General features: G+C 38.4%; 1 protein-coding gene across 7 annotated transcripts in view; it reads left to right on the top strand.

Moving 5' to 3' along the window:
* The window catches only part of STXBP4 (syntaxin binding protein 4), a 242,518-nt gene that overhangs the window by 170,852 nt on the left and 58,907 nt on the right, over positions 1 to 12,759 (top strand). For all 7 annotated transcript variants that reach the window (XR_010153343.1, XR_010153342.1, XR_010153344.1 and 4 more), the window contains one exon: positions 1,933 to 1,990. Coding sequence is in view for 4 of the 7 variants with exons in the window: in XM_523800.9 (XP_523800.3) it covers positions 1,933 to 1,990 (58 nt within the window). In the remaining 3 variants the exon portion in view is untranslated. The remainder of the gene's footprint in view (positions 1 to 1,932; positions 1,991 to 12,759) is intronic.

Consider the following 12,759-nt stretch of genomic DNA (forward strand, 5'->3'; position numbering starts at 1 on the left):
AGCGGGCAAAAATTGTAGTCACATTAGAATAACTTCCTACTTAACTTTTAGCTGCCTTTGTCTTATTGATTGGAAATCCTGTTATTTCTGAGCATTTTTATCATGAAAGCAAGGTTCTTAGGTACAGTCATCATTTTCTTCCCTCCAGGTGAGGGGCTTGTCAGTGATGAATGAAGTGATCTATAAAAGAAGATGCAGAAAGTGTGAAGACAGAAAATAAATCTACTTGAACTGGTGCAGCAGAGCAGTTTATCATGGTGCATCTGGCTGAGCATGTGCTTGCAGTGAACACTAGAGGAGACATATAGTGACAGTCACTAAGGGGCTTTTAGGGAAGCCAGTCATTTGCTTAAGCCAGGCTCTAGGAAGTGCTTATTTTCTACTTATAAGAGGAACATTTGTTCATTAAGAGAGAATAGAAACTTCAAGGTGGCCTGTGTTAATATACAAAGGAAATAGTTACAGAATTTTTGCTCAAGGTGTGTACGACTTGTGGTAAAAGACTGGAAATAAACACAATGCAAATTGTATTTCTTGGTTTTCATAATTACAAAAACATCATCCTTAGAGTTGCTTCTCAAAGACTTCACAAGAAGCAAATGGCGATAGAGTAAGGTTTTATTTCATTCAAATAGTTACTGTTAGGCCAAGCACGGTGACTCACAACAATAATTCTATCACTTTGGGAGGCCAAAGTGGGAGGGTCACTTGAGCCCAGGAGTTTGAGTCTAGCTTGGGCAACATAGTGAGATCTGGTCTCTACAAAAAAATTTTAAAAAGATTAGTCAGGAATGGTGGCATGTACCTATAGTTCCAGCTACTTGGGAGGCTGAGGAGGGAGAATCACTTGAGCGCAGGAGTTCAGAGTTGCAATAAGCTATAATTGTGCTACTGCACTCTTGCCTGGGCAACAGAGAGAAACCCTGCCTCTAAAAGCAAGCAAACAAAGATAGTTACCATTCCTGCACTTTTGCTCTGCCCCTTGCTGAGACTTGGGGAAAGGAAGTCAATGATTTGTTGTTAAAGGTCGGTTACTTTCCAAAGAGGTAGGCTACCTGAGTCGTGATAAGCCAGTGTCAAAGAACTCATCCAAAAATTGGATTAAAATCCTTAGCAGTACTTGGATGGAACAGAGGGGTGGAAACCACTGTGTTCTAGAAACATACCACCCAAAATCAGAATGTAGGAGAATGTGGCTGCCTCAACTTGGGGCTGTTCTCTTGGTATGATGAGGGCCAAAATGTACTCATTTACAGAAATATGGCCAAATATTGCTTGCTTACGTCAATCCACATCTCTTTATAGCTAACTATTCTCAATCCCATTACAGAAATGGAAGCTAAGTTTAGCAAATTGTTTGGCCGTTTATGTTTAGTGCACAAAATTCTTAATTAACAAAGTAAAATGCCACAATCCATTGTAAATCACTTTGCTAAACTTTCAAACTTAATAAGGAATTTTGTCTTGTCCAAAAGCTACTTTCAAACCCCTGCTGATCTGGCACTCATGTCTGATTCCCTGTGGAGCTGAGTGAAAGAATGTAAAGGGAGCCAATTAAAGAAACTTTGAGCCAGAACAGACAAGCAGAGGCCATCTTGTCCATCCTTCTGCCTTCAGGCAAAAACCATCCACTGCAACACAAATTTTTGCTTGAATCCTGCTGACAAAAATGCTCACCACATGTAAATGACAAGTCATAATCCAGTTATTGCAACTAAAGCAGATTGTTAACTGCTCAAGACTTATTTATTGTGTTCTAAAGATGCTGAGTATGAAAGCTCATCTGAATTGTCTTAATTCCCCCTTTCTAGAAAATTATTTTGTATAAGAAATGTGCTCAGATAATTGTAAAGATGAGGGAGGTTTGTGTCCAGGAAATAAAGTTATCTTTATCATCTTATTAAATATATTTTTGGTTTCCTTTCACTGTAGGTTTACCTTATGGGTGGGAGGAAGCTTACACAGCAGATGGAATCAAGTACTTCATCAAGTAAGTACAAGCATCTCAACCAAGTAAGCAATTTTCTTCACATCTGGAGAGAACCTGGAAGTTGCAGAATAATCAGCAAAACTAAGAAACCTTCTTGGAGGTTACAAAAATTAGTAACAAGAAATGAAGCCTCACCATTTTCATTTCATGTGATTTAAATGCTAATATCAGATATCATTTGGGGGAAAAAACCTGGTAATAATTTCTAGGGAAACATCAAAAAATTGGAACAGGATCATCATTTGAACTTAGGCTGGCTGCCTAAATTCACTGGCTGGCTAATAGTATTAGTGTTTATGAAAAGTTAATACCTAACAAAAAAATCCGTTTTGTATATCTTTAAAAGTTCTTAACAATAATGCTAATATCAACATTTTTTAATGCTTTAAAATGCACACAGTTCATTCTGCAACTATTTTTTGAGCATTTGCTGTTTGCCAGGCAGTGTTCCACGCCCTGCAGATATAGTGGTGAAATATATAGACTGGTTTCTTGATAGCATAGAATTTACATAATAGAGAGGAAAAACAGACAGTAGATAAATAACTTGAGATAAATAGGACAGTATATGAACAAACCTTACCTCAGTGGATTCTCAGAACAACCTCTTGAGGTATGTGTACCTTGTCATTTTTTCTGTTTTATAGATGAAGAAAATAAGAGTCTTGAGTAGTTACCAAAAAATCTATCACTACTTAATTACCAAGTCAGAACTAGAGTCAAAGTCTTCTGACCGCAAGATTCTACTACTGCACTAGACTGTCACTGATAAAGACCCATCCTTAAAGCCTGAACAGGAATACATTTCCTAGATGCTGAACTGGTTAGTTTTGCCCTGGACAGAGCACTGTGATATACTTCTACCGTTTCCTGAAAATTCCTTTTATGTCAGAATTGACATTTCGAGAGACAAAGGGGAATCCCAACAGACTCCTAAGAGCCCAGGGGACTCCTTTGTGTATCCTTTTAACAAAGTATACTTGGTATGCATTTTGGGAGGAAAAGGGAGACATGTCCTTGCTATCCCCTTTCAAATGTGCAAATATTTTACAAAGCAATATCCAGATTTTGGATTCTCATGCCCCGCAACTTTACACAGTTCCTACATCTCTGTTAACCTCAGCTTTCACATCATATACTGAGGGGAATATTACCTACTTTATAAAGTTGTTTAATCTTAAGTACCTAGCATAGAACTTGGAACACAGTAGATGCCCAATAAATAGCCGTCATGAATTTACAATATGGAGAAACCATCGTGGAGGGGAAAAAAACCTGAACAATCGTATGACCATTAAAAACATTGAGAATTCAAAAGCTGTGCATTTGAAAAAATGTAAGGAAAAACTAGAGATAAACCTGGCAAAGTGTTTTCATGCTGAATTTTTTTCTTGCAATCTCTAGCATGAAGTGATTAATCAGGCAAAGGTGTTGTTTATAACATTTGAAAGAAAATGAACTTTTGGCATAGAGGACCCAGGAATTCCATGTGCAGATTACATTTAGTGCCACACTCTTTACTTCCAGAATCAGACCTCTTCTGGAAGGGGCTCTCTAGCATGCAGGATTAATCATGTTTAGTTTCTGGAAGATTTGAATCACTGTACTGTAGGAATGGCAGGAAAATGAAAAAATGCATTCAAATCTGTGTTGCATTTCTTTCTTTCTCTCTTTTTGATATTAACTTTATAAAGGAAAAGATGAGGGCATGAGCATTTACTGAGCACTAGCTTGTGCTTAATAGCCAGGAATATGCTAGATGTATTTCTCTGTGCATTATATCATTTAATGCTCTTAACAATGTGGAAAGTAGGTGTTGCTGGGCACTTATTGGAATGGCATTATGATGGTGGTGAGCTGCATCTTGCCCTTAGCCATGCTTTCTCCTAGAAGGTTCCCCAAAGAAATGCATGATTAAAAGAAAGAAAATTAGCATTCATTATTAACTGGGGTTCTGCATTCAGGATCCTTTGAAATGTCAGTAAATGAGTCTGGATCCTGTGGGGAACTCCTTTACCTAAACCTAGCTGTCTGTCAGTATATCCTAACCCAGAGTTGAATGTCAGAATCTAACTAGTGCCTTAAGAGAAAAGAATACTAGGGGCACAGTTACCCAAAACAGAGAAAGCAGGAACAAGTGATGGTCAGCCAGAGAGTTGGTTTGTCTCCTTACCGGTTACCCAGCTAGCTTAAGCCACTGTTCTTTGCAGCCTGGAACAATAGCCTTGGGCTGGACTCCCACTATAAGGGAGAATAGAGTCCCAGAAGAGGAGATAAAAGGGAGTCAATAAGCCCTTTGGCTGCCCTGGGAACCAACTCAGTGTCTGTGGAAAGAACAGAGAGATGCTACATTTATCCTAACCCCATTGCTTTGCTCGGAAAATATACCCCCAAAAGGTGTGTTTTGGAAGTCCATCAATTTTTTTTTCCTTGACCTTAGTCTTGACACATAAGGAAAACAGAAAAAGAGATGATAAAATAAATGTATTCCCCAAAGGGCCATAGTAGATCTTATTGTCTTACCATTTCATTAGGAGAAACTGTTAAAAGAGGCTGTAGTCATCAAGGTCACACAGTAATAAAATTGCAGAGCCAAGATTCAGATCCAGGGTTGTCTGGCCCCAAAGCCACCTGCACACACACACACACACACACACACACACACACACATGCCTCACCACCTCTGTATCCTCATGTTAATATAGTATGTTGACATGTGACAAGAAAGACACTTTAAACAGATCTCAATTTAGGAAGAGCTCTATACTTTATCCATTTTAAAACAGCAGAATAGAAACTTGGTTGTAAGAATAAGAAATTGTCTTCCAGAGATTAAAAAAGTCAAAGAGTAGAAATAAGAAAATCTAACAATATGCCATTACTTCTTTTACCCAGCCTCATGAAGGAATGGGGTGTTTGGCATAAGTTAGTTTTTTTTTTGTTGGAACTTAACCCTATTCAAGCACCAAGACTTATTTTAGTTAACTGTTCTTGATGAAAGTCTTACTTTAATATATGTTACACACTTCCCTGACTTCTTATACAGAGGCCAGTGAACAAAATCCTTATGAACATCCATCATTATACACAATACAGTGAGTTCTACAGGGGATATTACGCTGTATAAGACAGAGTAGAGACACAGCTGTCATCTCTTGCTTCTCTCAGTGTCCCTGTTCCTCTCCTCATGACCATTCTCTTTGCCCACTCTCCACAAGCCACCTTCTTCCCCAGTTTTGTATTTGAGGAGGACAGGATGCCAGATAATGAGGCTAATTTGAACTGCTTGTAAATAGCCTTTGAATGTGGTTCTGCAGGAGTGCTTATGTAAGTCAAGTATGATACATAAGTTCTGTTGCAGGTGGATTTGATTACAGGAAGGCCATCTGGTATCAGGGAAAGAAGAGCATGGGCTTTGGACTTGGAGTAACTTTAATTAAAATGACAGTGTCTACACAAAATAGCTAAATAAAATAGCTAAACCTTAGGCACATTTACTTAACCTCTCTGGGATTAATTTCTCCATTTATAAAAAGGAAAGTATGTTAGCACTTCATAGGGTTCCTGTCCAGAATGAATGAGCTTGTGTATTTAAAGAGCCTATCATAGCACCTGGCCCAAAATAGACACTTTCAGCAAAGGTTAGCCCTCTTCACTCCCTCCCCTTGCTTTCACATTTTGGTGGGAGTTTCTTTATGGTTCTTAGCTGCATTCAACTAGGTGATGTTGTCAGATAAGTAAAGTTTGCATAAGCAGACATCTACTATATGTCTTTTTTGGAACTATTTAGTTTTGGTTTGTCATTTGTTTTTGTTTTGTTTTAATCTTCATTCTCTTACTACCCCAACAGAAAATTTTGAGTCTGTGTAGCCTGTGTTAGCTTTTGAGGTAAGAGTGATTCATTTACCATATAGATGATGCTTTGAAGGCAAGAAATAATAAGTAATGGACTCAGATCATTGTTCTCTCACCTCTACTTAAGAATAGTGACTGAAATCACCCTCCCAGAACACCAGAAGAGATGATGGTCTATATACACATAATCTCTTCCTGAAATTGGCATCTGTCACTGCCTTCCCAGAAATTGAATTGTTACATCTGATGGAAGCCAAGCCTCTGGCAAGGGAATAACTGTCAGTGGTGTCCTAAGAATGTCCAGATGAACATAATCCTCATTGACTATTCCCGCCCATCCACATGTCCATCACACATATATTAATACTTTGTCATCTACTCAAATTCTGATGCAAGAGAAGAAAGCATTTTACCTAGGATGAACAAATTTGATCAGTGTTGGCATCGCTACAGCCAGTGTTTCATAGAATTAATAAACATATATCTCTGTGTGTATGTATGTTTCTGTGTGTGTGTGTACCAATGTATATATGCATATATGCAGGTGAGCAGAGCTTGCTCACTTGCCTCATATATGTGTAAAAAAGAAAATACATTATTTATTAGTTTTAAAAAGTATTTGTGCATTCTAGGAAATTTTTTCTTATTTTCTCCTTAGAGAGAGAGTTGCAACATTCTTAAATTTAATAACAAACCATCCATGATCTTGAGAGTGCTATAATGAAATTAACTGATTAACTTGATCCATTTTTCTACCCAACTTCTTATCTTTTTCCCTTTGAAGTTGTATACTGTTACAGATTTATAGTAGTCTTTGGTATGATTCCACTTAAAAGTTCACATGCTTTATACATATGTTATATAATATAACAAAATTATTATGAGAGTTATCAAGTTTGTAGTAAAACTGAATTTATGACAAATTAGACATAGCTGCTAATTGCTTTTTTGTATCCTTTTATCTTTCTGTTGATTCAGATTTACTGTGATTATCATACTTATATTAACTCTATATCTGCATAATAAATTTCTCCAAAATTTTAGCTTAAACCAATATGTATTTTCTTACTCAATTTTAGAGCATCCTGAATCCAGGAGTGGCTTCACTGGATTACTCTCTCACTTTCTCTCTGGGTCTCTCATGAAGTTGTAGTCACTCTGTTAGCTAGGGCTGGGACTTCAAGAGTGGCTTAGTGAGGCCGGGCGTGGTGGCTCACGCCTGTAATCCCAGCACTTTGGGAGGCCGAGGCAGGCGGATCACGAGGTCAGGAGATTGAGACCATCCTGGCGAACACGGTGAAACCCTGTCTCTACTAAAAAAAATACAAAAAAACATTAGCCAGGCATGGTGGCTGGTGCCTGTAGTCCCAGCTACTCTGGAGGCTGAGGCAGGAGAATGGTGTGAACCCAGGAGGCGGAGTTTGCAGTGAGCCAAGATCACACCATTGCACTCCAGCCTGGGCCACAGAGTGAGACTCCGTCTCAAAAAAAAAGAAAAAAAAAGAGTGGCTTAGTGAGCTGGCTGGAGTATTTGTTCCAAGCTCACTCATGAGGTTATTGGCAGGAGGCTTCACTTCCTCACCATATCATGAACACATAGAGCTACTCACAATATGGCAGCTGTCTTCCTTGAAGTAAGGGACAAAAAGGACAGAGAGGGAGAAAGACAAAAGCTACAGTGTCTTTTATAACCAATGTCAGATGACTGATCTACCATCACTTCTGCTATGTGACCAACCCTGGTTCAGTGTAAGAGGTGCCTACCTAAAAGTATGAATTCCAGAAGGTAGGGATCATTGGGAACCATCTTAGAGGATGCCTAGCAGATGCCGCTTCACAGTGTATGTAAAATATATGTTTCATATGACTTATATAAATAATACAAAATTGTCTATGTCCATTACTTGCTTTGAATATTCAATTATACCAGCAGTTCCCAACCTTTTTGGCACGAGGAACCCATTTTGTAGAAGATAATTTTTTCATGGACCAGGGGGTAGGGGGACGGTTTCAGGATGAAACTGTTCTACCTCAGTCATCAGGCATTAGATTCTCATAAGGAGCACGCAACCTCGATCCTTTGCATGTGCAGTTCACAATGGGGTTTGCACTCCTAATGCCACCACTTATCTGACAAGAGGCAGAGCTCAGGCAGTAGTACTCACTTGCCCGGAACTCACCTCCTGCTGTGCAGCTGAGCTCCTAACAGGTCATGGACCACTACGAGTCCATGGCCCGGGGGTTGGGGACCCCTGAATTATACTGTTGGTGATTTTTCAAATACATGTAATCACTTGCTTTTAAGTTACTTAAATTTGGCTCGTAATTCTCCATGCATTCATTTGGATTGATATGCCTTTATATCAGATCCTAAAATCTGATATATTGTTCCTCATATTACAAATTCTATTCTTTATCACATAGGCAGTATTATTCTTAGAACATTACAAATGTGTATCAGTAGAACCTAGAAAGTCTATGTATTTGAATAAAACAAAAGTTTCTGTGTAGAACAGGGAAGGGAAATAGATTTTAACTCATGCCATCTCTGTCTGTTGATAATAGCTGTCTCAAGTATTATTTTGAGAAGAATTCTGAGGACATATTCAACTTCACTGATGTATGCCTTGATCAACTGGAGATGTCTGCCATGGGTTTAGAGGGAGAAGTGATGTGTAGGACACATGCCACATCTTTGCAATCTTTTTCTTCTAGAGTGTATTGCTAGCACATGACAGGAACTCTGCCATGATGAACAGTAATGATGCAACTATTAGGTTGGAATAACAAAATAAACAATGAGAACACCCCTACCCCAAATTTCTTACGAGATGTTCAGTATGTGAGAGCTTTGTTTTTATGACTCTACAGCATAGCTAAGTTCTAGTACGCATGGTTTCTCTCATTTCTCTCCAGTCAGAATTCATTAATGCCCTAAAATGATTGTCTATACTTGGGTTAAGATAGCCAGTTAGTTTGTTTGCAAGTAGGGAAGAATGGATCATAATCTATAAGTGAATAAATTTTATTGTTTGCCTATTGTATTAGTTAAAAGCTTCAGTTACATTGTGTCATCTCATTTATAAACAAAGGAAAACACAAAAGACAAGAATTTTAAATTATCGTTTCTTAGGCCCTAACTTTATTTGCTAAGTAGAGCCTAGCTTAGGTAAATCTAATGCAATTAGAAATTAGGGAGATTGGAAAGGGGAAGATGGAAAGGAAGGAATGGTTTCTGAATTCGAAATTTAAAAGGTACTACTTTTAGCTTTTTCTAAATCCTTTACAATTATTTTAGCTTTTTTTTTTTTCTTTTTTTTTGAGATGAAGTCTCGCTCTGTCACCCAGGCTGGAGTGCAGTGACACAGTCTCGGCTCAGTGCAACCTCCGCCTCCCAGGTTCAAGTGATTCTGCCACCTCAGCTTCCCGAGTAGCTGGGATTACAGGCACCAACCATCACACCTGGCTAATTTTTGTATTTTTAGTAGAGGCGGGGCCATGTTGGCTAGACTGGTCTTGAAATCATGACCTCAGGTGATCCGCCCGCCTCAGCCTCCCAAAGTGCTGGGATTACAGGCGTGAGCAAGCACCTAGCTTATTTTGGCTTTTAGTGGACACTGTCTAACACCCTCCTTCTAAAGATCTCATTAATTTGGGGGCTTTGATTCATTTTCTGTGAATGAGGAAATGTCTACTGACAAATTAGTAAGATCTAAGGCTCACTGGGTGAGGTGTCAGGGCAATTTCTATGCAACTTCAGACTAGATAAGGAGAATATGTGTAGGCTCCTCACTCTCTTTTACATGTATAAGAATTCTGGGCATCTTATTCTTAATGAGGCTACAATGAAGAAACCAACAGAGGACTTAAAAGATGAAATATGGACCTTTTTAAATATTTTGCCCCCAAATACTTCTTAGCTATGAATGAGTTGTAAGGTATTGAAATTACTAGATTGCACTTTAAAGCTGTAACCATCCATGTGACAACTGGTTTGGAATATTCATTACCTAGCACAGGGCCTGGTATTTGTAGGGATGATAAATATTTATCGAATGAATATTGTTGTTGGCAGTCTGCGGAAGCAATTGATGGGGAAAAAATAAGGGCTTTAGTATCAGACAGAGCTAGCTTCTAATGTTTATGCAACCACTTTTGAGTGTGACCTTGGTAGTGGTAAGTTATTTCAATACTCTTTACCCTCTATTCTTGTACAAAAACAAGGATAATAATTTCTATCTATCTCCCCAGATTGTTTTGAGAAATGAATGAAATTTGGGGTAAAAAGCACCTAGCAAAATACCTTGCACATAATGAGTGCTTAACAGCTGTTAGTTACCCCTCCCCTTCCTTATTTTATACTATTGCTATTTGCCAATGGAGGAGTTTAAAATGACAGTATTTACACAACTGCAGATGGAAACCAGTAGCCAAAACCTACACCTGTGCCACTCTCTGGCCAGTCAAAAGCCCTGTGATAGGAGCAGAGACATTGCATTGATCATGAGCCTGAGACAGCTTGCTCAGGATTTTCTGTAAATACCTACAAATATATGTAGGAATATGAAGTACTGTGTGAGAAATTGTCATGAAATGAAAGACCAGGCAGCTGGCTTGGGTTATTCAGAATGGCAAAGCCCACTAAAATAAAAAGAACATCCAGACCTAAATATTCAGCATCAAAGCCCCTTTTCCCTCTCGTTTAACCAATGACAGGTATAACACAGGCATGAAGCATGTTTTTTCACATTTCATTGAGATATTAAAATAAATTATTTGGGGTTTCATAAAGTACTTTGAAAACTCGTAACCTTTCTGAGGGTTAATACTTTTATTTGAAAGGTGTATAATTGTCTTTGCTTCCAGGACCCTTTATTTAGATTTACTAACAAATACTTTTTGTCAAACTCTTTCCCTTCCAAATTTGGTTGCTATATTAGTCTGCTAGGGCTGCCGTAACAAACCACCACAGACATGGCTTAAACAACAGAAATTTATTTTCTCACAGAAGTCCCAAGATCAGGGCGCCATCAGGGTTGGTTTCTGGTGAGACTCTCTTCCTGGCTTCTAGATGCCTACCTCTGGCTGTGTCCTCATCTGGCCTCTTCTCTTTGTACACACAGAGAGAGATATCTCTGGTGTCTCTTCTTACAAAGACACCAGTTCCATCAGACCAGTGTCCTGCCAACCCTACAACCTCATCTAACCCTAATTATCTCCATAGAGATCCAGTCTCCAAATACAGCCACGCTGGGGTTTGGAGATTCAACATATGAATTTAGGAGGGACATAGTTCAGTCCATATAGTAGCTTCTCCCAAAAATTACATTTCATAAGGTCCCTAGCAACTTTTTCCTTCATTCTGTAGATTATATTCATTATAGTGTCATACATATATGTATTATTTTTCATGCTAAACGTTTAGCAAGTTTTAGGCAAATTGCAAGAGTTGATCCCAATCGGTGCATTTTCCATTAGGCCCTAGTCTTAGGGGAAGAAGCAGCTTAAGGGAAGAAGAGAAGGGTAGGCAGAATAATGGCCCTCAAAAATGTTCACATCTTATTCCCCAGCACCTGTAAGTGTGAATATACTAGGTCACATGGTAAAGGAGCATTAAAGTTGCAGGTAGAATTAAGGTTGCTAATCAACTAACCTTAAAATAGGGAGCTAATTCTGGATTATCCAAATGGTTCCAGTCACATGACTCCTTAACAGTAGAAGAGGGAGGCAGAAAAAGAGAGTCAGAAAGAGATATGACAGTGGAAGCAGAATTCAGGATATGTTATGTTGCTGGCTTTGAAGTTGGGAGCCATAAGCCAAGGAATGTGAGTGGCCTGGAAAAGCAAAGAAACAAATTCTCCTCTAGAGCCTCCAGAACAATAAGACCTGTGTGGGACTTCTGAATTACACAACTATAAGATAGTAAATTTGTGTTGTTTTAGGCTATTAAATTTGTGGAAATTTGTTACTGCAGTAGCAAATGATTACAGGGAGTTAGAAGTAGAGTGGGGAGGGTAGTGGTCCCACTACTGTGTGACCTTGGATGGGGCTTTGATACTCTGAGCCTCAGTTTCATCAATTGTAAAAACTGTAGAGAAAAATAACGTCTGTGAGATTTATATGAAAAGCAAATTGGGAAATTGGTACCAAAGAACGTTGTAAAGTACAAAATGCTTTCCTGATGTAAAGTCTTACCCAGCTGCCACATACCTGAATATCTGTATCAAATGAATGATCTCAATATTAAGAGGGCCAGAGGTCTTCTTTGATCATGCCTGCACTTTGTTACTTAGCACTGGTATTAAGCAGGTACCTCTGTGAAAATCTCCATCCCTCTGTTGGGTATCTGGTGCCTAGAAACATGGCTTTGGCTGCATTCTCATCATTTCAAAGACTAAAAATTCCAGTGTGGTAAAATCACTTCTACGGTTTAGGGACCGAAGGGAAGTGTGAGCTGTTAGCCAGGCCACTTACCATCATATTTATTTTTCTTTAGTAAAGTTTTATACTCTAATAGTTAAAACAAGATTTGCTTAGCTAAAAATAGTGTTTGCTTGATGTAAATAATTTTAACAAAACCTGGGATTTGAGTAGGTTGACATATAACTCCAGCTATATAGAAAATAAACTAGTCAAAATGGTCTGAATTATCACAGTGATTCAACTATTACGTACAACCAAATGTATAAGTAGACCTTTGGAAGTTACTTGGATATGAGAATATTGGTGAGAAGGACTAGTAGTGTTGGTTATTTGGTGACTTTGGAGCTATTTAAATCTTATTTTAATAATGATCAATTTATTTATGCATATTTTCAATAATTTAGGACAGTGCACTGGATTACCAAGTCAGAAGATTGTTTTATCTGATCCTCCATTATAAGTAAGCTTGTCTACCACTTTTGAGTATTTTT

The sequence above is a fragment of the Pan troglodytes genome, chromosome 19 (genome assembly GCF_028858775.2).
Source record: "Pan troglodytes isolate AG18354 chromosome 19, NHGRI_mPanTro3-v2.0_pri, whole genome shotgun sequence".
NCBI lineage: Eukaryota > Metazoa > Chordata > Mammalia > Primates > Hominidae > Pan > Pan troglodytes.